The following is a 25,631-nucleotide window of genomic DNA, read 5'->3' on the forward strand; positions in this document are numbered from 1 at the left end:
ACGATACATGCACATGTGTTTAGCTGACAGGTAACATCATAAATATTTAACAAATAAACTTCACTACTACTACTACTAGATACTTTAGGCAACAGTGGAAACCACGACGCTGCCCCCGTACAATATTACTCAGCAAAGGCCACAAAGTGAAGTAGAGACAGATCAGCTGACCTCAGCTCGGCACAGCCCTGAACTGGACGAGCAGATAAGAAAACAGGTGGATGTTATTGTTTCCTGCCTGACACAGTCTGAGTGATGTTTGAAATATTTTCCCCCAATGTTAAATGATTACTCTCAGATGTTTGCTACTGTCACAAATATCGCCCGTGTGTGTGTGTGTGTGTGTGTGCGCCAACCTTGACGCTCTCTGGACTGGCCTGCGTCGGGCAGCCGAACAGTTCCCGTCTCAGCAGGTTTCCATCATACTCCAAGAAGGTCAGGTAGAGGTTCCTGAAGAACTCCACGTGTTTGTTTTTGACGCGGAGCTTCTTAGGAGAGTTCCAGTGGATCACCTGAAACCATAACAAATGGTAAATGGACTGTATTTGTATAGCGCTTTTCTAGTCCTTAAAGCGCTTTGGGGTAAGCGCTTTACACAACCAGTCATCCACCCATTCACACACTGGTGATGGCAGCTACATTGCAGCCACAGCCACCCTGGGGCGCACTGACAGAGGCGAGGCTGCCGGACACTGGCGCCGCCGGACCCTCTGACCACCACCAGTAGGCAACGGGTGAAGTGTCTTGCCCAAGGACACAACGACCAAGACTGTCTGAGCCAGGGCTCGAACCGGCAACCTTCCGATTACAAGGCGAACTCCCAACTCTTGAGCCACGATTGCAAGTTTCTGCTACTCAGCCTGACGGCAGCCTATGGCAGTAAACGACAAACCTGATGGTGCGAGCTGGCGTACCTTGAGGTCAGACACCTCGGTATAACACTGCTCGGAGCGCGTGTGATCAGACAGCTGAACGTTCCAGAAGCAGGGAAGCTGGTGCACCAGGACTGGGTTCTGCTTTATGAAGGCGTTGAATATGTCCTGCACACAGACAACACACCGCTTTATCAAGAGCCTCGATCCTTTTAACACTAGGATTACTTTGTAGACATGCATAGATCAGAGCTGCTGATGTTTGTGATGATGTAAACAGAATCAAATTTGTGAAAGCATGACTCATCGTGGCCTCAGGGTCTAATTCTGCAGCCCTGCTCTCCAAGACAACAAAAAAATAGTCTTTAAAAAATTCAATAAAGCTCAACAAACACAAGACTGTAAAACACCAACAGCTCGTCAGTGCCAGGATGATGCCACTGATGAGCTGTATACGTGGGCGCCGAGGCGACGGAGTCACAATCAAAGGAGTCCTCACCCAGAATCAGTTACAGTGAAGGCCACAGACTGATGACGGTGTGTAATGAGTTGACAATCCTGTTTGGAGGTATCCCTAACCTGATCAGCGAGTGATGTACTGAGCATGCTCATAAGTTCCCTCTCTGCCGTCAGCCTCCACATCTGCTCCCAACCGATTCGCCGCAGTCTCTCCAAGTACAGAAGAATGACGCCTGAAACCACGAAGCAGGACACTGGCTAACAATGTGACATTAACTTAAAACGTTCACTTTGGGCTAAACGTTCACTCTTCAAACACTGAGGTTCTTTGTGCTGTTAGGAATGAGACGACATCAGGTTCTGTGCTGTTTGGAGCAAACCTGCCAGCCTCAGAGATTCGATCAAAAACCCGTTTACCTGTGTTGAAGCCTCTTCCCAGCGCAGGCCACGGTTTGTGGTTTTTCCATAAGTTGCCCAAGTACCAGTCACTTTGATTCTCCACCAGACCAATCACCTGCTTATCTGTGAATGAAACAACCATCAGCTGAGGAGCAAAAATTTCAGGAAACATTCTTCTTTTTCAACAAGTTTTTCCCCTCAACAGTTCACAAACATAATAAACTTAAATGAGCGTCAGTGTTCACAGTAACCAACTGCTTTCATCATTCATTCAGCTAGTTTAAAAAAAATTCTAATTTCTTATTTGATAACTGATATCGAGGCGTCACATACTAAACAGCAGTCACTCTGCTGGCAGCGTCTGCCCGCTAATGAATCTAAAACCCACAGATACATCCGTACGTCTGTGGTCTGCTTGAGGAGATTTTCAGTAACAGTAACTTATTGATGGTTTTCGATACGTGTGATGGTACACAGCAGTCCTAAAAATAAAAACAACATTGATTTGAAATTTTCATAAACCCACAATTTATTCACAGTAGCACACAGAAAACAAAACTTTACATTGAGATATTTTATTATTTCATGAAAAAAAATAGCTCATTTTGAAATTGATGGCAACAAAAGAACATTTTGTAACTAATTAGGCTAATTGGCAACAGGTCTTTAACATGGCATAAAAAAGAGAAGCAGAGAGGTTCACAAATCTGTAAAAACTCTGTCTTCAAATTCTTTGTGGAACAATTTCAGAATAATGTTCCTCGATGGAAAATTGTGTCTAGAGTACATAATATCATCAAGCGATTGTGTGAATCTAAACATTCAGACACATTAACACTCCAATGGATAGATCAGAGAGCAACTTGGGCTAAGACGGGGATCGAACACCAACCTTCCAATTAGCAGATAACCTGCTCAACCTCCTGAGCTACAGCCACACCACATAGTCAACACATCCTCTGGACTAAAGAGGAAATCGGTCAGCTGGCTTGTTATCAGCACTCAGTTCAAAAGCCCAGATCTTCGATTGTAGGGCGGTGCATTAGTGTCTGTGGAACTGGCAGCTGTTGTTACAAAGAGACCGAATGCTACAGTGCGGTAAACATGTCCTGCTGCCATAAAAGTCAAAATGGCAAAACATTGCCTCATTTTAAATGTGGTATAGCGTGCCATGTAAATAAAATATGGCTTTATGACATTTGCAAATTGTTGGGTTCTGTCTTTATTTATATTTTACGCACCATTCCAAGTTTTGGAATTTCACAAATTTCTCATTTATAGTTTGACATTTCTGTGTGTCAGCACCGGCTGACTTTTTGGAGACTTTTTTTTTTTTTGTCAATGTCAGGTTTGAGGATCTCACCAGTAAACTTCCTAAAAATGCCCCAGAGTTCAGCGATGTCCGTAGCGAAGGTGATGTCTGTGTCCAGGACGATGACCTTCGACAGGTCGGAGGGCAAAGCTTTGGTTAGCGTCAGCTTCATCAAGCCGTAAATACCTGAGTAGTGTTTGTTGGGTATCCACGACACTTCGGACTGAAACGAGAAAAAAATGCAACAGTAACTCTTAAAGCTGTTACAGCTCTGAGCTGTTCATTATGTATGAGCGCAGTTCCAGTATGTGGGCTAAGACAAAGCCATATAAGGACATTCTGGCAAAGCCTCAATTTGTTGGGTTTTTTCCCTGTATCTGCTAAGAGACTCTTTTAATTAATTCTCCTGATTCTGAGTAATTGTAACTGCATAAGTGAATCATCTGCAAACATAATCGGCTTAGAGTCTTGGCTGTTTTTCCCTGTTTTAGTGTGAGGAAGCTGAAGAGAGAGGCTGCGGGTCGAGGCTTCTGACAGCACAAAGGACTCATTGTTTAGCACTAAGACTGTGAGGGAGAGGAGAATGTGATGATGTGACGGGGGTGATGCAGGTTGGAAACACAAACAAATTCAGGCTTGTTCCCTCCCCGCCACTCCAACAGAACAGTTATGATTTTAAAATAAATCGTTTGGCGTCTTTGTGCTCATGCGTCACTTGACTTTTCGAACTTAACAAGCAGTCGTTTCTGTCGAGTCAAAGCTCCTGTGGTGATTGTTGTCTTTAAACTTCGAGGAGGTGGATGAGCGGCTCAGAATCACCGAGCAGAAGTCTTAATTCAGTGACACTTAATTGGATGTTTTGACTGTTTTGTCCCATTCCCAGTCTAGATGGTCCCACACTGCTTGGACACCGATCCATGACTGACGGAGTTCCACGTTCCACATTCCATGGAAGTCTTTACTGTCATCTGATATTTGGGGTTTTCTCTGTATTATTCTGGGGTTATCTTAAAATGTAACATGCCTTTGGGCAACTGTTGCTGTGGGGCAGTGGATCAGGCAGTTTATGTATCAATCCTGCAATTCATCCCAGGACTGAAGAGGGCAGCATACACCAATACAATTACATATACTCTTGTTCTACTCTATATCTGAAGGAGGCGGACGTCAACAAGCACTGGAAACACCACACATGCCAACGCAAAAAAGTATACGTGAAAGATCAAACATGTGAAAAACGCATGTTACCATTTCGAGACAGCAAATGTTTGCTAACATTATATAACTATATGAATGTGTTATATCAGGGCACCACTTTAAATACAATGATAACTCAACAATAACCTTACCTAGATCAAATGAGTGCATTTAACTTTATTTATACTTGGTTTCCTCACATACATCAACTTATCTGGCCTAAATATGGAACACTTGTACACCGCTGTCTGCAAGCACTTGTGAGACTCGTAATCTCTAATATCATGCAGCAAAATTTCTGCCACAACTTCACCTACTTCCAAGGTGCATGGAGAGGATGAGAAACTAACAAAGCATGAACTCCAGCAACACTTAAAAGTAAAGAGGAACAATTTTCTTAACTGACCAACGTGTGTCGGCTTGTGGCTTTCATCAGGGTCATAGAAACAGATAACACAATTTGTGCTTAAATAAAGGAAACAGAAAAAAATTCAAATTAACCAATCACATCTTCATAGGTAAGCCAGCTGACAGCAGTTAATTGGTTAAGTCACAGGCCAAGTAAATACTGGACTAGACCATTAACATAAAGGGGTGGGGGGCATAATCCCCACCTATCTTATCATGATATATCTGAGAAATACATAAAAAGAAAGAATGTTGAAATTATACAGAAAAATATTTATCCTTAGATTCATGAGAATGTTTGATGTGATTTCCAGTGTTTGTGTGACCGTGGCCAGTGAATTAACAGGTCAAGAATAATACAAGGAGAGCAATGACTCTGTCAGTATTCATGTTCAGGCTTGAGGCTCCGGTGTTATTAAAACCAGTGTTCCTGTAGCTGTGTGGTGTATGTGGCACAGGAAATCAACAAAAACTAAGATCTCTGACTACAGAGATGACATTTTCTGAATCTGTGCATCATAACATGTATAAAACTTTGAATGTATAAAGTTTATCTTTAAATTGAATAAACCTAAGAGCTGCATGTTCAAAATAAACAACGTAGCATAACTTTAGTTATTACTTAACGTTTTTGGGCCGTAAGTCTGCATAACTTTTTAAAGTAAAGTCAAATTTTACAGTGTGTTGCATTGTGCCTTACCAGAAGGCTGGAAACCCCTCAGCACCAACATGAGTACAATCGAAGCTAAATGGGAGCTTGACCCTTTATCTCATCCTAAAGTAAGATCAGAGAGCTTTAACGATGTTCTGATCTCTGCTAAAGTGACAAATGATCTGACAAGCACATAGACACTAGCTGTGACCTCCTCTGTCAGACTCTTAGAGATGCATACTGTACCGTGCAGCTCTTATTCTGTCTCCCACTCTTTGATGCTCTGCAACTATTCTGGTAAAGATTTGGAAATATATTCAACGGTACCCTCACAACTTGCTGTTGCTTTGAACTGTGCAGGTTTTCTTTTGATGTGATAAATTTAGGGTCTGACTTTGACTCACCTTGTCTAACAGACAACAGGAAACAGGGCTGTGTTAATGTATTTGGATGAGGTTTGTGTACATTCAAGGCGTGCTCTTACCTTGAGCTCATCTGCATCGTAGAAGCTGACTTGCACAGATGGAACCATCCAGGACTGGAACAGAGAACTCAGGATTCGATTTGCTACTGTGTCAGTGATAAAATGAAAGTGAAGAGGATTTCTCCTGAAAAATAAAAAAAAGGCATCAAGGTCAAGGAGGTCCTTCCAGTAGGAGGAAAAAAATGTCAACACGTTCCACGGCAATGCAATACTGTAATCAGATTACATTTTTCAGTATGACAGTGATGTAACATGCTACGGTGATATGGGCATCTCTTTTATTTGTAGTGCACAAAAGCACATCAGTACAACGGTAAAGGGCAAACTGCATCTGGGACAGAAACAACTGCGTTTTACTGCTAACACAAAGGTAACCTGCTAACACAAAGCTAACCTGCTAAAACAATGCTAACAAGTTAACACAAAGCTAACGTGCTAACACAAAGCTAACACGGTAACACAAAGCTAATGCGCTAACACAAAGCTAACCTGCTAAAATAAAGCTAACATGCTAACACAAAGCTAACACGCTAATGTAAAGCTAGTGCGCTAACACAAAGGGAAGAGCTCAGAATAACATTAGAGCTAAGTGTATGCCAACCCCAAACCACACCTGTACATGTGTCTGTAGCAGAACCTCTTTGGCTATCACTTTGAAGTTTCTTTGGACTGGTGTTAAACTTTGCTTTTTGTTGTGGGTTTATTCTATTATGTAACGCCAGCAAAATGATCAAATGCGTGTCCTTGTTAGGATAGGATTTTGTGTCTGTGTGGGACTGTAGCCTGAGGTTTATATAGTATAATGAGTACTTAAGCAGGATACTGCATAAATTTAAAAAGAAGTAAGTAATCTGTAGTACATTTCTTCTCTTGAATAATAACCCCACACAGGGTCGCTGATAAAGCTGAATACTAGTAGTTATTCATGTTAGCTAAGGTTAGCCCTCTAAAAGCATCACCATCATTAGCCTTCTAAATTAGCAGCCTTCTGCTCATGGAGCTGCTATCTTCATCAACAAGCTCTACAGTTTGCCTGCTTTGAACAAAAGCTTGAAGCAAGAGTGCCTTTATGGGTCTTTATCTCGTTTTTGATTATCCAATTTCCCCACAAACATTTCTTTTTGTCCCTTATCACTTTTATTTAATATCCTTTTCTTTTTATTTGCCTTTAGCATGTTTGAAGAAGGCTTCACAAATACTTTAGCTTCTTCTTTCTCCTGTACAATCTCGTGTTAACTCTAAAGTCATGTATATCTGAGAATATCTAGGTAAAAGTGGGTTTGTATGTAAATCTATTACAAAAAGAAGAATTTTGTGACCCCCTTTGGAATGACCAGGATTTTTGTATGAATTACTCAAACAAATCTTCTTCCAAGGCACAACATAGACAAACATAGTGTGACTAATAAATAAAATAAATAAACCTATTATGTATTGACTAATGACAAATCATTCACATTGCTGGTTCTTTAATGATTGCACATTGTGCTCTTGGTATGCTCTTCACAGACTGTCCATTTCTAAAGAGAGCAGAAAAAGTCATGCATTTTGACCATTTGTAAACACTTTGTCTTTTTGAACACAATTCTCTAAAAATGTGTTTGTAGCATTTTGTAGATTCCTATATCTTAGTAACACTTTTTCCAACTTCCTGTAAACATTGTAGTCACTGAGAATGGTAAAGAGTAGATTTGAAATGAAATTAGTTTGTCAGATTTACTTTAGTGTTTCTTAAAGGCTGGGGTAAGTTATGATTACATTACAGCTAAGTGACATTAGTTAGCATGATGAGATTATGTCAGTTTGAAAGTGGATTGCGTCCTCCTTGCAACTATGAAAAAATGGTGGCTGCAGGTTGTTGCATTGCATTTTTCCGTATTTGGTGACCTGCAAGTACACTCAACAAAAATATAAACGCAACACCTTTGTTACTGCTCCCATTCCCCATGGGATGGACGTAGAGACCTAAAATTCATTCCAGATACACAATATAACCATCGCTCCCAAACAGTGGTCACAAATCAGTCCAAATGTGTGGTAGTGGGCACATCTGCTATATTGAGATAATCCATCCCACCTCACAGGTGTGCCACATCAGGATGCTGATCTGACATCATGAGTAGTGCACAGGTGTACCTCAGACTGCCCACAACAAAAGGCCACCCTGGAATGTGCAGTTTTGTCTCACAGCAAAATGCCACAGATGCCACAAGCAATGAGGGAGCGTGCAATTGGCATGCTGACTGCAGGAATGTCAACCAGATCTGTCGCCCGTGCATTGAATGTTCATTTCTCAACCATAAGCCGTCTCCACAGGCGTGTCAGAGAATATGGCAGCACATCCAACCGGCCTCACAACCGCAGACCTCGTGTAACCACACCAGCCCAGGACCTCCACATCCAGCAGGTTCACCTCCAAGATCGTCTGAGACCAGCCACCCAGACAGCTGCTGGAACAATTGGTTTGCACAACCAAACAATTTCTGCACAAACTGTCAGAAACCGTCTCAGGGACGCTCAACTGCATGCCCGTCGTCCTCATCGCGGTCTTGACCTGACTCCAGCTCGTCGCCGTAACAGACTTGTGTGGGCAAATGCTCACATTCGATGGCGTCTGGCACGTTGGAGAGGTGTGCGCTTCACGGATGAATCATGGTTCACATTGTTCAGGGCAGATGGCAGCTGAGAATGTCCCAGTTCTTGCATGGCCAGCATACTCACCGGACATGTCACCCATTGAGCATGTTCGGGATGTGCTTGACCGGCGTATACGACAGCGTGTACCAGTTCCCACGAATATCCAACAACCTCGCACAGCCATTGAAGTGGAGTGGACCAACATTCCACAGGCCACAATTGACAATCTGATAGACTCCATGCGACGATGTGTTGCACTGCATGAGGCAAATGGTGGTCACACCAGATACTGACCGGTTCTGGGACCCCAGACCCCCAATAGCGCAAAAAACTGCACATTCCAGGGTGGCCTTTTGTTGTGGGCAGTCTGAGGTACACCTGTGCACTACTCATGATGTCAGATCAGCATCCTGATGTGGCACACCTGTGAGGTGGGATGGATTATCTCAATATAGCAGATGTGCCCACTACCACACATTTGGACTGATTTGTGACCACTGTTTGGGAGCGATGGTTATATTGTGTATCTGGAATGAATTTTAGGTCTCTACGTCCATCCCATGGGGAATGGGAGCAAAAACAAAGGTGTTGCGTTTATATTTTTGTTGAGTGTACTTGCAGTGACCAGCTAGTACAGGTGTGAAACCTTCAACATCAAATGAGCCATTTTAGACCCTTCTACCAAACAATTGGGGGGGGGGGGGGAGAGAGCAGCACACAGATGTGCTGGCGGACAGATGACAGATATAAGGGAATAAATCAGTGTTTTTATTACTAGCCCGTAGCCAGATACGGCTCTTCAGCCAAAGGTTGCTGACCTCTGACCTAGCGGGAAGCAACCTGTCTGAGCAATTGGAGACAGAACATTCAATTTCTAGCTTGTTTAGCTGATGTGACCAAAGCAAATGAAGGCTAAATGTTTGGTTGACAGAAATAATATTTTGATCAGCTGAGATAATTTAAGTATTGTACATCCCTTTTTGCTCATTTTTTAGCATCTGATTGCATCCATTTAATTAAACCAATGTAATATACTTTTAGATCCTTTCAGTAATAACCTTAAAATGTCTGTTAAAATATGACTCTTATGTGATCTAAACCATAACATTTTCACTTTGTCTGTTTCCTGTTTAAGCTGAATGAATCTAACTGGGAAATGGGACCACCTCAGCAGAGACTTTAGCCTGCAGCAACTACCAACCAATCAAACTGCTTGATTTAATTTCTACAGTGTAAAGGTCCATTGGCTCATTTTGTTTCAGTCTCTTCATTTTTTTAAATAACTCTTTTTAGGGTGACCTTCAAAGAATACATTTTTGTTTACAGAAAACCTAAACTAGAGAACTGACACAAATTTAGACTCACCTGTGAAAGAGGACCGACTTGACCAGTGTGACCACATCTCTGCTGGCGTTATGACCGGCACAAACGCACGCTACATGGATCAGCTAAAGGAAAAAAGAAGAAGAAGAAGCTCTGAGTTTTGGCAAAAGTCAGCCTGTAGCATGAATACTTCCCATTATGGGTGCTAACAGCTTCCATCACAAGCTCACAGCAGACTAGATGTGACTGCAGTTATAGATCTGCCCTATGTGCTAATTCACACACAGTGTCATCAGTCTTCTCCTAAAGTACTGAAGCTATATTGCTCTGCTGGTGCGTGTCACTCGCCCCCGTCTCTGATGTAAACTTTCATACTGAGATTCTCAAACATATATGATTTCACGACACTCGCTTTTCAGCAGAAGAGACTTTGAAAAGTTGGAGCTCAAAGGCAGCAAATCACATCAAAGAACAAAGTGTTCCCCTGGATTTCAGACCCTGCTAACCCACCTCTGCCTCACCCATTAATTAGTTTGAATGGACCACTGTGATTCGCTGAGCTTCTTGTTCAGGAAATTCTCTCCTGTTTGTGATTAGCCATCAGTGCAGCTGTTAGTGTGACACACTAATGTGTGATCCCATCAGAAGTAGTACTTGTTAAAAAAAAATGAGAGATTTGTCACCGAAGTGAATTATGTGTAATGAGGTAGTTGCACCCCCCGGCCTCCAGGTGGCGCATTGCTCAGTGAGACAGAATAGCGAGGTCATAGGTCCTCCTCTCCAATTGACTATGTGCACGTTAACATATGCTACTTCCGGTGCGGAAACTCCTGTGGGGAGCTTTGTTTCCGGTGTCCTATTCACGCCTTGTTTACCGTCCAAAATAAGTTAAGCAAATGAATGAATCAAGCGGCGATTTACATTTCTATAGATGTCTTGGGCATTTACCCAATATATCTGTAAATGATGTTCATCGACTTGTCGATATTTTTCCCCTGCGCCTCAGAGCAAAAGAGAAAAGTGATTCAAATGTTATATTTCTCAGCTGTCCCTCGTTTATCGCGGGTGTTATGTCCTAAAAATAGCCAGCGATAGGTGAAATCAAATAGCCAATTTTTTTTTTTGACGGTGCAAAACGTTTCGTGGACATCGTGGACATACAGTACTGCACTTCAGAGTCACACTGCTAACGATCGATGCAGCGATTCTGTACTGTACAGGAGAGACGTCACGGAGATCGTCTGCAGCGATCAGGACGCAGGACACAATGTGACGTAAAAAAAAAGCATGCAAACTTGCACTAAAAAATCCGCGAAACAGCGAGGTGAAAGGTGAACCGCGTTATAGCGAGGGACCACAGTAATTTTGAAGGTAAGTCACAACATACCCTTCGTAAATACTAATCTATAGAAACCGTTACCAGCAATCATTCATTTTTTGTGTGGCTTTTTTCATGGTTTGTTAACATGCTGTGTAGGTGTGTACTTGACTAGCTGATATCGACATAACGGGGAAACATCTGTTTTGACTATTGTTCACCTGCAGTTTGAATGCTGAACATTTGCCTGTTTAAATCACAAGACCAGTCACTATACAGAGATACTTCTGAATGTGGACGATGTGTCTTCTGCTGCAGTAATGCAGTTCTGCTTGTGTTGAGTGATGTAAACAACTGATCGATCTAAACGCTTTAAACGTCATAATTGATCATTAGATTTTTTATGACACAACAGTGGTGAGTGTTCCCACCTTCTGCTCTTTGTAACTTAACGCGATCTTTCCGTTTTCGAGTTTTGGACATGATTTTGGAGCATATCTTCGCAGTAGCGATTGACCGCAAAGTAAAGCTACCGGAAATGCACAACCCTACATCCAGTCTCAAACCAGGAAGTTAGCATTTTCTTGTGCACATAGTCAATATGGCAGAAGCGAGGCAAAGAGAAACTTCACCAGTCGCCTCTGTCTCATCATTTCCCTGTTTTGCAGGTTTGTAACCGGTAAAACTATATTAAAACAGTTGTAAAATATTAATAAGAAACACAGCTAAATGTGGGGGGATAAATCAGTGGGTAAACCCTATTATTTGTTACTTTTTATGAAGTAGAAGGACTGGAAAAATGCCAAAGCCTAGCCAGCCGCGGGTGCCATTTTGGTTTCCTTTTTCCCCTTATTTCAGGTCGTTTTAGCTGAATAAGCTCCCTGTTGTGTCCTGATATTGTGAATATGAATGTTAATCTGCTGTTGGCAGTGAAGAACGACTGTTTACTGGTTCTGAAAAGTGATTTTGAGAATGTTAAAGCTAAGCCTGCCAGCATACACATGACTCTTTCATGTATTTGTGAGCTACTAAGCTGAATTGGTTTAAGACCAAGCACTGGTATGTTGGTTAAAACAATCAGAATACATAGGTATTTGGGACAAAAGTTAGAGGTAAAAATGTATTTGAACATGCATTTCATATTGTTTTGAATTGTCATTCAGAGAGAATAGCTGAGTAGATGATTTAATGGTCGCTACACATGAAGTATTTTTGTTTTCCATGTAAAGACTGTGGTATTGCAGCTTGAACATACAGACGGTTGTATTCTTATTTCTGTTGCATATGGAGAATGTTGGTGATGCAAATTGAAAATACATGTGATTGTATAAATAAATATGGCAGAAGCGAGGCAAAGAGAAACTTCACCAGTCGTCTCTGTCTCATCATTTCCCTGTTTTGCAGGAACATTTAATCTGTTTTACCGGCCCAAACTCTGGGTCGGTTACATTAGCAGAGTTTATCCTGACCTCACACTTCTGGACGGTGGGTGAGCGGGGACACCCCGTGTGGTTGTTCTTCTCCTCGGCCGTGTTGTCGCCATCCTCGGGCCCCGTGTCTGCAGACGCACCCCACTGCTGGTTGCCATAGTTACCATCCGCTGCCTGGCCAGCCATACCCTGCGATTGGCTGAGCTGCAGGCGGATCTGTCGGTTCTCCTCCTCCACCTCCCGAACCCGCGACTCGAGGACGGCCCGCTCTAGGACCTGGGCAGCTGGAGTATCCGCCAGGCAAGGAGTCAGGAGAAGGGAACGACCATCTAAGGAAGGAAAGTGAGGCACTGTCAGGCTGTCTGCAGGAAGCAAACAACATGTAACCTGTGCATTGCTTTTGCTCTGCAGTTAATAAAAAAGAACTCTTCTTTTTTTACTACAGCCTTAACAATTCAAAAACATTTGGCGCATGTCTTTTGGTTTGAAATCTCTGATAACTGTTTCATGTTCCAGCAGCAATTTTGGCCCATTTGAGGCTATTCTTAGCCTTTATTTCTCAGTTTTTATTGTAGTTCTTATTCATCCAACACTTGTCTGCACCTCAGCAAACTTAACTTACTACTTAGTCGGTAGATGCATCTGTAGTCAGGTATCTAGTTCAGTTACACTGGTCCCATCTACCAGGGTCGGCTCATTACATCCATACAGCTCACTGTGGTTCCCACTGTACTGTAGCTTCTGGATCTCCACATGGTAGCTGTCTTCTACTGATATTATTGCACTGAGCTGCTAGGTGCTGCTGGTTTTCTACTCATTCACAGTTCAAACATGCGCTGCACATAAACTCCTTCACTGGGTTGGCTGGTAGTTAGAAAAATGTATTATAATATGCAACACTGTAAAGTAACTATAATTGTCAAATAATTGCAGTTGAGTAAAAAATGATTATTCTCCTGTGTTAGTTCGGTATGTTGAAGAACCACAATCCCTGCCAAAAAAGCAGTTCAGCCAGACACAGCTCCATTAAACACCAGATTAATTAGTACAGTTATAGCAAAGCTGCTAACGGGCTCTGTCGTCTTCTGCCCAAACTTCTGGAGACGACAACAGGAAGTGTAAAACCCGACCAGGACCTGTGGAGGTGACATCACAGGCAGCACACTCATGTTTGGCTTCATGCATGCTGAGAGTCTGAGAACGTCTCCTGCGGCTCACACTTGAAAATTGGCTTCTCACACATTTGTTCGCTCCTCTTTCACCACCTTACTGCCTCCTCAATGTTTTGACAGACTCGGGTGTGAACATTCCCGCGGTGCTTCAGGGTGTGTGTGTGTGTTGTCTGTTCATTTTTTATATAGTCATTTCTCATTTTGCCAGCAGCTTAAATATAATTTCAATGAAGCTGGAGAGAGTTAAGCTTCAATTCAAACTTCTTACAATGTGGAGAATTAAAAAAAACAAAACAACAACAACAAGTGTCTTCCAGACACTAATCCAAGGCACAATGTACATTTCAATTCCTTTAATTTTAAATATGTTTATATTGTCTATCCTGTAAAATAGTCAGATGTCTATTCATACTAATGTACAGAATTCACCTGCTTGCTGCTACTACTGCACATTCACCCAATGTGTGTATATATATATATATAAAAAACACCCAGCACGCCCCTGCGGGCGGTTTATCCTTCAAGCTCGGGTCCTCTACCAGAGGCCTGGGAGCTTGAGGGTCCTGCGCAGTATCTTAGCTGTTCCCAGGACTGCGCTCTTCTGGACAGAGATCTCCGATGTTATTCCCGGGATCTGCTGGAGCCACTCGCCTAGCTTGGGAGTCACCGCACCTAGTGCTCCGATTACCACGGGGACCACCGTTACCTTCACCCTCCACATCCTCTCGAGCTCTTCTCTGAGCCCTTGGTATTTCTCCAGCTTCTCGTGTTCCTTCTTCCTGATATTGCTGTCATTCGGAACCGCTACATCGATCACTACGGCCGTCTTCTTCTGTTTGTCTACCACCACTATGTCCGGTTGGTTAGCCACCACCATTTTGTCCGTCTGTATCTGGAAGTCCCACAGGATCTTAGCTCGGTCATTCTCCACCACCCTTGGGGGCATCTCCCATTTTGACCTCGGGACTTCTAGGTTATACTCGGCACAGATGTTCCTGTACACTATGCCGGCCACTTGGTTATGGCGTTCCATGTATGCCTTGCCTGCTAGCATCTTGCACCCTGCTGTTATGTGCTGGATTGTCTCTGGGGCATCTTTACACAGCCTGCACCTGGGGTCTTGCCTGGTGTGATAGACCCCAGCCTCTATGGATCTTGTACTCAGAGCTTGTTCTTGTGCTGCCATGATTAGTGCCTCTGTGCTGTCTTTCAGTCCAGCTTTGTCCAGCCACTGGTAGGATTTCTGGATATCAGCCACCTCCTCTATCTGCCGGTGGTACATACCGTGCAGGGGCCTGTCCTTCCATGATGGTTCCTATATATATATATATATATATATATATATATATATATATATATATATATATATATATATATATATATATACACACACACATATATACACATATATATATATAATGTTCTTCCTCTACACCCCCCCCCCCCCCCCAATTTTTTTTTGCACATGTCGAGGAGCGTGTCAGGCTACATTTCACTGTGTGTTATACTTGTATAACTATGCATGCTGTGTTGGTCAAGTTACTTGAAAAAGTAATCAGTAACTAATTACTGATTACTTCCCCAAAAAAGTAATCCCGTTACTTTACTGATTACTTATTTTCAAAAGTAATTAATTACTTAGTTACTTAGTTACTTTTTAAAAAAACGGTTTACAACCTGAAGAGGTGATAAAGTGATAGATCTTTCAGCCCAATTCTACTTTTTCTACATAATCCATCATACAAAATGTAATCAAATGGAAAAGTCTCTTTTTAAAACTTGTTTTATCAGTTTTAATCTTTTAACTTTATGCATCAAGCAAAAATTTAATTATATGCAACATTCTCTGACTTGAATAAATTAGTTTAACATTTAAACCTATTTTCTACACATTCCAGCACATAAAATAAAATAAAATATTTTTTGTGTTTACACTCAGTCTTTCAAATAGATGCAAGTAAAACACAGCAGAAAATAAATAAAGTCAAAGACTCAGCGGTCCTGTTGCTCTATTTTGACCTGTAAAGCAGGAGTGGAGTAGGCGGAGGTTTGCCCTGGTGCAGGTGTGCCGCGGTCAGTGGAAGAATCCGCGAGTTTCTCTGTGATTTTCCCATTACGTGGTAGCGCACTTGGTGCTTGCTTGGAAGTTTAGGGTTTTTTTTCCACTGTAAAAAGAAGTTTTCTTCCCACGCACGATGGACGCTAATGTTTTTGTCACTTTTTATGGAATCTCAAAGTAAGGTCAGTACTTCCACGCTTTAAACGCTGCACGCTCATACTCTCTCCCACAATCGATATGTGATCCATTGTTGATCTGCACACAGCTGTTGTCACTAACGGCGCACTCGCTTACGTCACTGTCGTGAGACATTCTCGCAAAAAATCACGGTTTTAGTAACGCAGTAACGCAGCGTTCCTACGGGAAAGTAACGGTAATCTAATTACCGTTTTTGCAATAGTAATCCCTTACTTTACTCGTTACTTGAAAAAAGTAATCAGATTACAGTAACGCGTTACAAGTAACGCGTTACTGTAATCTGATTACTGCCCATCTCTGTATGCATGTGACAAATAAAGAACCTTGAACCTTGAATCAGTGAGATAAACTGCAATTCTTCTAATGGCCAGTAGGTGGTGAATTTTGTGGTTTTACAAAAAAGTCAGGTTATTATCGAAGTTTATGAGAAAACAGCCTTTGGCTCTGTTAATCAACGATCTCAGTAAACACTTTCCTTTTTTGAATTTTTGTTATGTTTACTTTGAAAATTGTGGCTCTCATTAGTCAAACAGGAGGATAAATCAGGGCCTACTTTAGGTCAGACAGCATGCCCCCAGGCACAGACTTGTAAAGGACCTCGCCCGTCCTACATGATGAGTCTCACAGGCTAAGAAACACAAAACACCAACATGCAGACGTGTTTTCCGTCTGTTTGCAGTTTCAACTCCATTTCTGGTCATTTGCATTTCCCCCCAGTTACACTGAACTTTAATAATGGACACTCTTCTCTCTGTTTGCAAACACACTGTATCAGCTGGTGCTCATTTTGCTTCTCCTTCTAGTTCTTTAGCTGCTCTTTATGTTCAGTCACCTTGAGTCTGATAGTTTTAAATCTCTTTATGAGAGTTAATTAGTACTTGAAACTCAGGCTCATGGGCCCCCGGGCCAATGTCAAGTAGGTCCTTTCACATATCCTTCCACATTATAAGTGGGACTACTTTGTGATGCACAAGTTGATAACTGATGAGCATGCAGGGCCCTTCTCATGTCTGATTTCAAACCAGCAGGACAGCGACCTCACACTCTGACCTCACTAATAAATGGGTGCTGTAATGTTTCCTGTAACCTGATTATATGCATATATATAATAATAGCCATTTCTCTCCATTCCAGCAGCATCATGACAGAAATATTAAATGTAGAAGAACAAAAGATTACACACACAGGCTGGAGTTTGAGTTTTCACTCAGTCCTACATTCACTGCCACGCTGACCCAAATACTCACTTGAGCACCAAATGTCTGCTACTGGAAATTATCCAACAAACGCACCATTTTCTTCAATGTCAGCAACATTTGACAAAAATGATGTTGGACGATGTCCAGCCAATTCGTCGTCCTGCCTCCATCTAACTTCCATTCTCTTCTTCTCTCACTGGTTTTCTTTTGACTTTGTCCACCATGTTTTTCTTCATCTATACTTATCTCTATTCGTCTTCACATCTTTCTCCTTTTTCTACATGTTAGTCTCTCTGATGTCTTCCTCCTCTTCTTATGTAAGCATAAGCAATTGCATCTTTCTCCCACCGTGCCCTGCTCATCATTTCCCTCTCCCTCTATATTTACCCCTCAGTTCTCCTTTGTGATTGAGTTCTCTCACTTCGTTTTTTTAAAACTCTTTCTCCCATCTTGGTATTCTCTTCTTCTACATTGTGCTCCTTTTCCCTCCCTTCCTATCTGTAACCCCACGGAGCAGCAGCCGGCCCACAGCTGAACAGAGGCATGATGGGAATGTTTACACCCATATCTAATGGCTGAGTGACAAGAAGGAATTGGACTCTTTCAAAATCCTCTTTCTGATTATTTATCTGATCCTCTGTTGTCCATGCTTGTTCCCATTGTTTGTCCTTGTCTCCATATACATGGGCTGTAAATAATGTCTCTGTATGTTGTTATTAACTTGTGTGTAACATCAACCTGTCAGAGGGTCTGCAGATGGAAATTAGCCTGAGGCTATAATCTGGCATATTTACATTTGTTAAAATGTTCATTCATATGTATTGTCCCTCTTTCTAATAAAAAAGGAAATAACAAAATGAATTATTTGATAATGCGGTAAAGTCCAACTATTTGGACAATAACAACTTTTCCCCCTGTGCACCTTTGTGTTTATTTTCTTCCACTGTTATTTGACTTCAATAGGAATTTAAGCAACATTTCAATCCAACAAGAAGTCGTTCTATAATCCAGCTTCAGTGCTAGTGCAAACAGTGGCTTTCTGCGCTCATCTTTATACACAATCCATGATTAAGAAGCAGCATTTTAATAATGTAGCTGTATGCGTATGAAGCTCTCAATGGGCTTTATGTTAAGGATCCTACTACTGTGTTACAGACAGAACCCGAATGGTTCTCACTGAGAATCGGCAGAGACTTGGTGACAGGGGAGAGGAAGAACTTCCTTTTACTTGGATTACTGGTCTCAGAGAGGATCAGTCATTTCCTGTGACTGGGTGAGGAAGGCCAGGGTGCGTGTACTCACTACAAAGAATACTGTAGGTAGAGAGGAAACCCTTAGCTGACAGGACAGATGGAGGAACCAGAATCCGATTCGCAGTCAGTCAGCAGAAAGAAAAAAGGGAAACGCTGGTTATTTCTGTGGTAATGTGCTCCAGGAGCCCACTCCATCACTTTGAACACTCACAGCTAAAGTGGATCCACTGAACAGAGACAACTCATCAGTCATCCATGTTGGAGTGCTCGAGCAACGTGGAAGCCTCACCAAAAAGGAATCCTATTTTCCTGCTCTGCGTGCCCTCCGAGAATCACTGCCACATAAAACATACACCGAATATGGAAATGTGTGTCTGTGTGTGTCTGTGTCTGTGTGTGTGTCTGTGTGTGTACGTGTGTGTGTGTGTACGTGTGTGTGAAAAACACTGAGGAGTAAACCTGCATCCTCCTTCCCATCAACGCTGACACCAGTGTCACGTGTCACTCTTAGATGAGCACACTGGACACTTTTCTGTAAAATCAATCTTTGAGCCTCATAGGTTGGGCCTCGCTTCTTTATCGCTTCCAACATGGTATGAATGTGAATGCAGTCACACTGACGCAGCACGATTTGACTTGATTTTTTTAACCTGTAAAAACAGCCCAGCACACAGATATATCACCTGCTGCTCTAAGGGTTAACATAAAATCGAGTTGTTCCAAGTGACATTAATTGTTAAGGAATCACTGATCAAGGTTTGAGGTGTTTGGATCAAAACAGAAATAATACAAATCCTGAGCAAGTTCTTGACTCCGTGTGATGGTTTGAGGGCGCTTTGGTGGTCTGACAGTGGGAGACTGGGAGACACATCAAGAACAGAAGAGGTGCCAGAAGACCTTATCGGTGTCTTTATTATATTTATGTGAAACTTCTAAGCCTTGTGAGGATCTAAGCATGTAGATAATATTTCAATACATAAAACTATTTAGTCCTTTGGCACTAAATGCTGGCCCTGGATATAAATTGTTAAAAGGAGAATCATTAGATATGCATCCTCAGTTTTAATGAGATTAAAGCCAAGGCTGCTTACCTATATCAACAAAGTCTGTGGCAAAAACCCCCACAACTGGTACAATGTTTCCCAAATCGGTTCATTATAGTTTGATCCAGCACTACATTACAGATCAGAGGACTGCTGACATGATCCACAGAAAATGTAAGTTCATACAAGTGTCAAGGTTGAATTCAAAATAATTAAAAAGCAATTAATCCTGAAGCTGCACTGGCAGAGATACTGTGCCTCTAACATGTGACTTCCTGTGTTAGTATGTGTGTTATTAAAGCTTCTCGAGGAGACACCACGCAAAAACGTCTCTCTGAATGAAAAAGCAAACTAAACAGAAAACTGCCTCCATGCGTTTAAAAATGTAACTTCATAGTCAGACTGAAAGGAAACTGAGCCGAGCTGCAAAATGCATCTGATAATTGATGTGTTGCTGTCGCTGGTAGGATTCCTGCGACGCCGTCTGACCCAGACCGCAAGCCAGCGTCTATGAAAATTACACTGTGTGGATTCTCAGTTTGGACCGTGTAATGATCAATGCTTGGCAGAACTCACGTTGAGTGATTTTGTTGCGCGCACATCCTGAAATCTCTTCATACTCACTTTCCAGGTTTCCAGCCAGAAGGTAGAGCCAGGTGAGCAGGACGATGGCTGTGAGTGACGCCGCCAGCAGCTTTAGGCGCCCGCGGCAAAGAAGGTTCATGATGGGACAGCGGCACTGAGGGCTCAGAGGGTCAGGGGTCGGGAAGAGGACGAGGGGAGGGGCGGGGTGGGGGTTATCAGGTGGGGCTCAGTCCCTCGGCAGGTCTCTGCAGCATCCTTTCATCTGAGTAGAGAAGAACACAGAGTCAAAACAGGACACTTAGAACAGAGCCATCCGAGTTCAAGTCGTTACTGAAGAAAAATTTCAATTTAACCAACAAATACTGAGTTCACAAGATTTCAATGTGGAAAACTGACACATGTCCAGTTTTCCAAGCTCGTTTTGTTTCAAGGACGTCTAAAAACCAAGAACAATTTCTCTTCATTCCAGCTGATTGGGTCTCATCCCAAAGCAGTCTGCAGATTTCTTATGAGTGATTCATTACTATCTGAGTTAGAAAGCTTACGGTTCTAAGAAGTCTGGACCCAATCTGTAAGAGATCTGAACCACAGAAGAAGACACAATCACACGGTCCGAAAGTACCAGAGGACAGCCAGACCTCATCCAAGAGTCCTCACAGATGGACCAAAATCACCAAACCAAACCCAGGCCGACACTCACAGCCTGTTACACTCATAATGATATTTGCTTTCGACCTCGATTATTGCACCTCTGTCTTACAGAGACACAATTTTACAAAACCAAGAGACAACTTTTAAAATCTGGCTCTTCATCACACAAACATTTACAAATACAACACTGACGCTTGAGGAAAAGTGCTGCTGGATACACTCGCTAACGCTGCCATGTGTGACACTCCTGTCGCTGGTCCACAACCTTCAAGGAGAATGTATAACATCACAAAGTAACCACCTCCTGTGACCAGTTTTATTCACTTTTGTTACTAAATCAATATCCATCCATCCATCCATTCGCTTCCGCTTATCCTTTTCAGGGTCGCGGGGGGCGCTGGAGCCTATCCCAGCTGTAATAGGGCGAGAGGCAGGGTACACCCTGGACAGGTCGCCAGTCTGTTGCAGGGCTAACACACAGGGACAGACAACCATTCGCACTCACATTCACTCACACATTCACACCTAATGGCAATTTGGATTTTCCAATTAACCTATCCCCACAAGCTGCATGTCTTTGGACGGTGGGAGGAAGCCGGAGTACCCGGAGAGAACCCACACAAACACGGGGAGAACATGCAAACTCCACACAGAAAGACCTGATGGTGGAATTGAACTCAGGACCTTCTTGCTATGCGGCAACAGTGCTAACCACCGTGCCACCGTGCAGCCACTAAATCAATATATTTATATAATATGTAACTGTACGTACTTGTAATTGAATTTCTGTCATGACTGCAGCACCTTCATGGCCCACACTTTGTCCCTGACTGAAGGTGATATTTAGTCTAAACAGTGAGTGACTCTGGACCTTCAAAGATAAAATAAGGAGTCTGATTAAAATGCAAAACAAAATGAGTTTCTTACAGATAAGGAAAGAAACAAAGCCATTTTATCCCAGCTAGACTGGGTTATAACTGTCTAGGGGTTTTTTCGGTGCTGAGACACAGAAATGGAAATCCTCGTCCAAAGTCTTTGACTTCAACTCAAATGTAACACGTAGAGCCTGAAAATGTGCCTGGTTAGCTCACCAATGAATAGCTGGTGAGCTGGTGGATGGTAAAAGATTGATGCCCTATTGTGATTCATCACTACCATTTTTTCAGCCTTTATCTTCACAGTTTTGGCACATCTCTGTTCATTGTATCATCGAGTTGCTGCTCTTGGCTGGCATGCTCATGCCTGTCTGCCTCAAGGTTGGGCATCCTGTTAATCTGAGCTGCTTTTCAGCTCAGCACAGCTGTGGAGACTTAGTGAGCTACTGTAGCCTTTCAGCTCCAGCACGTCTGATCGCTCTCTGACCTCTCATCACCAGGACATTTCTTTCTGCCACACACCGAACATTTTTCACATCGTTCTCGGTAAAGAGCCTGATGTGGTGAAAATTCAGGACGTCAGCAACAGAAATACTCAAACCAAAAAGCAAAGATGAAACCACTGCTTGGATGTGAACACGAGGCTCCTGAGCTGCATCTGCAGAACTTCATGGATTAGCTGACTATATAATTACAGGCAGACGCATTAGAGTCGATGTTTTAAAAGCATTCAGCTTGAGGTTTGGAGTCACCGTGCAGAGCTCACATGACTGTTTCAGTCGATGAAGCTGAACTGAACTGAAAGAAGGAGAAAGAGTCACTTTGCTCCATACACACAGAAAACTTGAAAAGGGGGAAAGTCCCATACAAGTTTCAGTTTAGCTCTCCATGTTTGTCAGTCCAGCTCTGTCTGTGCTGGCCTCCCTCCCTCTATGTGAGCCTGATTAGAGCGGGAGGTCTGTCTTTGTTTAACAACGTGATTCATTAATCCCTCTTTAATTAGACACAAGCCCGGAGAGGAGAGAGGGCTGCCAGTGGGAAACAGTATGGAAGCAAGCTCATAGCAGAAAGAAGGTAACTTTGTGCTGGAGGCTGCAGCTCACGTGGAAGAAAAATCTTCAAGAATATTTCTGCGTTTAATAACTAGGAGCTAAATTTACATTTTAAAAGCATTACTGAAGCACTTAAACACCCGCTGACTTTGTTCCTTGGCCCGTTTAAACACAGGCTTGTGCGGCCATTAAACTGTCAGTCATTTGTAGTCCCCCATTTTCAGCCTCTAAAAAACGGGGACTACATATAAAAAGGGCTATAATTCCTCAACAGGTAATGCAGTGCTTTTATTAAACCCCTGCAATTAACGCCGAAAGCCGGTGGTGGAGTAAAAAGGCAACAAATTAGCATCGTCCAAATACTTACGCACTGCAGTGCAGCCATGATTTCTAGTGATGTTTCCTTGTTATACGTCATACACAGCAGATTCACAGGTAATATTTTATGTGTAAAAGTCTAAAAATTATGTTTAAAAACAAACAAACATCCAAATATTCAGTTTGAAATTTTAAATCTGTCTGAAACGAGACCTTATTTAAGGAAATAAGTTGAAAAAAAATCTTATTCTGTAACATCTCTGGTGCCACTGATGTGTGGTGTAAGCTGGTGAATGTGGAAGTGCAGCCCATTTAACACGTGACTGTATTCTCATGTATTCGTCCTTTATGTTGTTTTGTGGGCAATATGCATTTAATCTAAATCCTGACACACCATGACTGTAACCTGCCAAGTGATTGTTACCTAAAAACCTTAATATATTTTTTGCAGGAAGTCTTTTGATCCTCTTTTCATTCATTTGCAAAGTTTTAATTACCCAAAAAGCAAAACCTCTGGTACTACATGAAGTACTGCTGACACACTTCTGATAAACTTAAGTATTTTTTGTCATCCAAACATGCAAATATGTAAAACTTGTCTGCAAGAAATATCCCCACGTATCAGCTGCACACACATCATTTTTCAGAATGTTTAATAAAAGTGTTTTCAGTCTTTAGCGGGGAAACCCATGTGACCACGTGATATGATAGAAAGCTCCAGAGCAGCTGCCAGACAGACTTAATGTTTTTTGTTTTGTTAAATCAACTATGTCTAGCATCAGGAATTAACTTTTGTTCTTCTTCCTGCCATTTTTGTGTCACATCTGTGTCTAAGAAGGTAATCAATTCCCAACAACAGGAGTGGCACCAAGGTGGGGCCAAAGGGGGGCACTGCCCCTACGCCCCACCCCACAACTTAAAAATGTTGAAGTGTTCCCTTAATTTTTTTTTAGCAGTATATGTAGTTGGTAACTGTAACAGCAGCCTAACACGATGCATGAGCTAACTTAGCAACCACAGCTTTTTTAAATTAAAAAACAAACAAACACAAATGTGTGGTGCTCAGTGCTGCTGTGGGGTCAACAAGGCTGTCAGAGCAATAACTCTTGGGTGTTACTGTGAATGTTAGCAGGATATCATGCCTAACATAGTTTCCTCTTCCTTGCTAATTGTCCACTCCACCCACATTACCATCACCTGTTTGACTCAAATGTTACAGGATTCCAACAAATCACTTTACCAGCAAATCGACTGTTTAATAATGGAGCTGAGCTCTGTCAGGTGTTTGAGCTGAATTGAAATGTTGATTCAGTTTTTACCACACGTTATTCCCACGAAACCTAGAAGGAGAAACACTGAGAAATTTACGACTTAAACCACAAAAAAACCCAAACTGTTATTTGTGGTTCAGCCCCACATGGTTTAAAGTGATGCATTATTAAAACCACAACAATTATCTGCTGTAAAAGTGGATCACACTGCGCGCTGAAAGGCTCTCACAACACTGCCAGACATTTCAACTTTCCAACTACATAGAGATGATTTATGAGTTAATTAGTGAGGCTGATGTATGCGCTCTATGTCGTTAAGAGCAATGAAAGGTGCTGAGACAGGAAGAGAGGAGGAGGAGGAGAGCTGAGATGGAGAGCAGGGAGAGTAAAGATTAAGAAGAGGGGAGAAGGAAGAGAAGTGTGGTGGGGGGAAGAGAAAGAGAATGAGAGAGGCAAGCAAAAGAACAGGGAAAGAGATAAAGAGGGAAGAAGTTTGAAAGATAAGGAAATGGGAGTGGGAACAAACAAGAAAAGAAAGAAGGGACAGGTAAAGAAAAAAGGAAGAGAAATGAGGAAGAAAAACAGGAGAAAATGTGAGGAAGAATATATAAAAAGAGAAGGGAAAGGTCAAGACAGGAAAAAGGAAAGGAAAAAGAAGATAGGAAGAAAGGAATGAGGAAAAGAAGGGAAGCAGAGAGGTTAAAAGGGCATAGGAAGCAGAGGAAAAGTACTAGGGAATGAGATAAACAATGAAAAAGAAATGAAAAGAAGATTAAGGAGGTGTATAAAACAACGATCAAAGGGAAACAGAAAAAAAGAGGAGCAGAGGTAATTGGAGGTAAAGAATGAAATGAAAAGGAAGAGGCAAGGTAGCCATAGTACGTAGAAGATTACCAGATTCAGAGAAAAGCAAAAAAAGCAAAAAGGAGAGGAAGTAAATGAGGTGGAGGCTGAGCTATAGGTCGTGGCAGTGTACTGGACACTCCGCCTCTAACAGCCATAAACTCAGAGAGGAAATAAAAGTGAGGGGCAGTGCCACTAAAGAGGTGTTTAATAGGCAGCTTTTGTTGATTCTGCAGGAGCTGCACAAAACGTTTTCTCTGCTCTAATTGTAGCAGTAAAAACGCTGTGAGCGGGGAGCACCGGAGGACTGCGGCAGTCTGCAGCCCCCTCTGTCATCGAAGCAGCTGAGAACAGCACTGAAGGGACAGCGTGGGTGGCACCGGGGTGGAGGCACAACAACAGATAACTCAGTCTAATGGCTGTAAATTAAAGGATAACACAGCAACCACAGAGAAGCAACAATTCCTAAACATTCCTCTGCTATCATCCCCAAAGCAGCAATTCACTTTCATTCACCCGCAAATTAAATCAAAGCCGAGGGCTTTCGAAAACCGGTGCAACCATTTATGTCAAAAAGGACTGAAACACATCAACTAGACAGTAAAATTCATCCTCTGAAAA

At 42.3% G+C, this 25,631-nt stretch overlaps 1 protein-coding gene across 3 annotated transcripts in view; it reads right to left on the minus strand.

The window, feature by feature from the left end:
- The window catches only part of large2 (LARGE xylosyl- and glucuronyltransferase 2), a 137,190-nt gene that overhangs the window by 11,911 nt on the left and 99,648 nt on the right, over nucleotides 1-25,631 (minus strand). For 2 of the 3 annotated variants that reach the window (XM_085461828.1, XM_085461837.1), the window contains 9 exons: nucleotides 20,040-20,262; nucleotides 12,531-12,820; nucleotides 9,786-9,868; nucleotides 5,784-5,907; nucleotides 3,094-3,265; nucleotides 1,749-1,853; nucleotides 1,452-1,564; nucleotides 915-1,040; nucleotides 357-512 (listed from right to left, as the gene is read on the minus strand). In XM_085461828.1, coding sequence (XP_085317954.1) covers nucleotides 357-512; nucleotides 915-1,040; nucleotides 1,452-1,564; nucleotides 1,749-1,853; nucleotides 3,094-3,265; nucleotides 5,784-5,907; nucleotides 9,786-9,868; nucleotides 12,531-12,820; nucleotides 20,040-20,139 — 1,269 coding nt within the window. In that variant the 5' untranslated portion in view covers nucleotides 20,140-20,262. Of the gene's footprint in view, nucleotides 1-356; nucleotides 513-914; nucleotides 1,041-1,451; nucleotides 1,565-1,748; nucleotides 1,854-3,093; nucleotides 3,266-5,783; nucleotides 5,908-6,396; nucleotides 7,116-9,785; nucleotides 9,869-12,530; nucleotides 12,821-20,039; nucleotides 20,263-25,631 lie in introns of those variants that run through there. The other variant, XM_085461845.1, reaches the window with a different exon arrangement.

The sequence above is a fragment of the Copadichromis virginalis genome, linkage group LG1 (assembly GCF_057382275.1).
Source record: "Copadichromis virginalis isolate Kocher_CV1m ecotype Utaka linkage group LG1, C_Virginalis_male_GT1.1, whole genome shotgun sequence".
NCBI lineage: Eukaryota > Metazoa > Chordata > Actinopteri > Cichliformes > Cichlidae > Copadichromis > Copadichromis virginalis.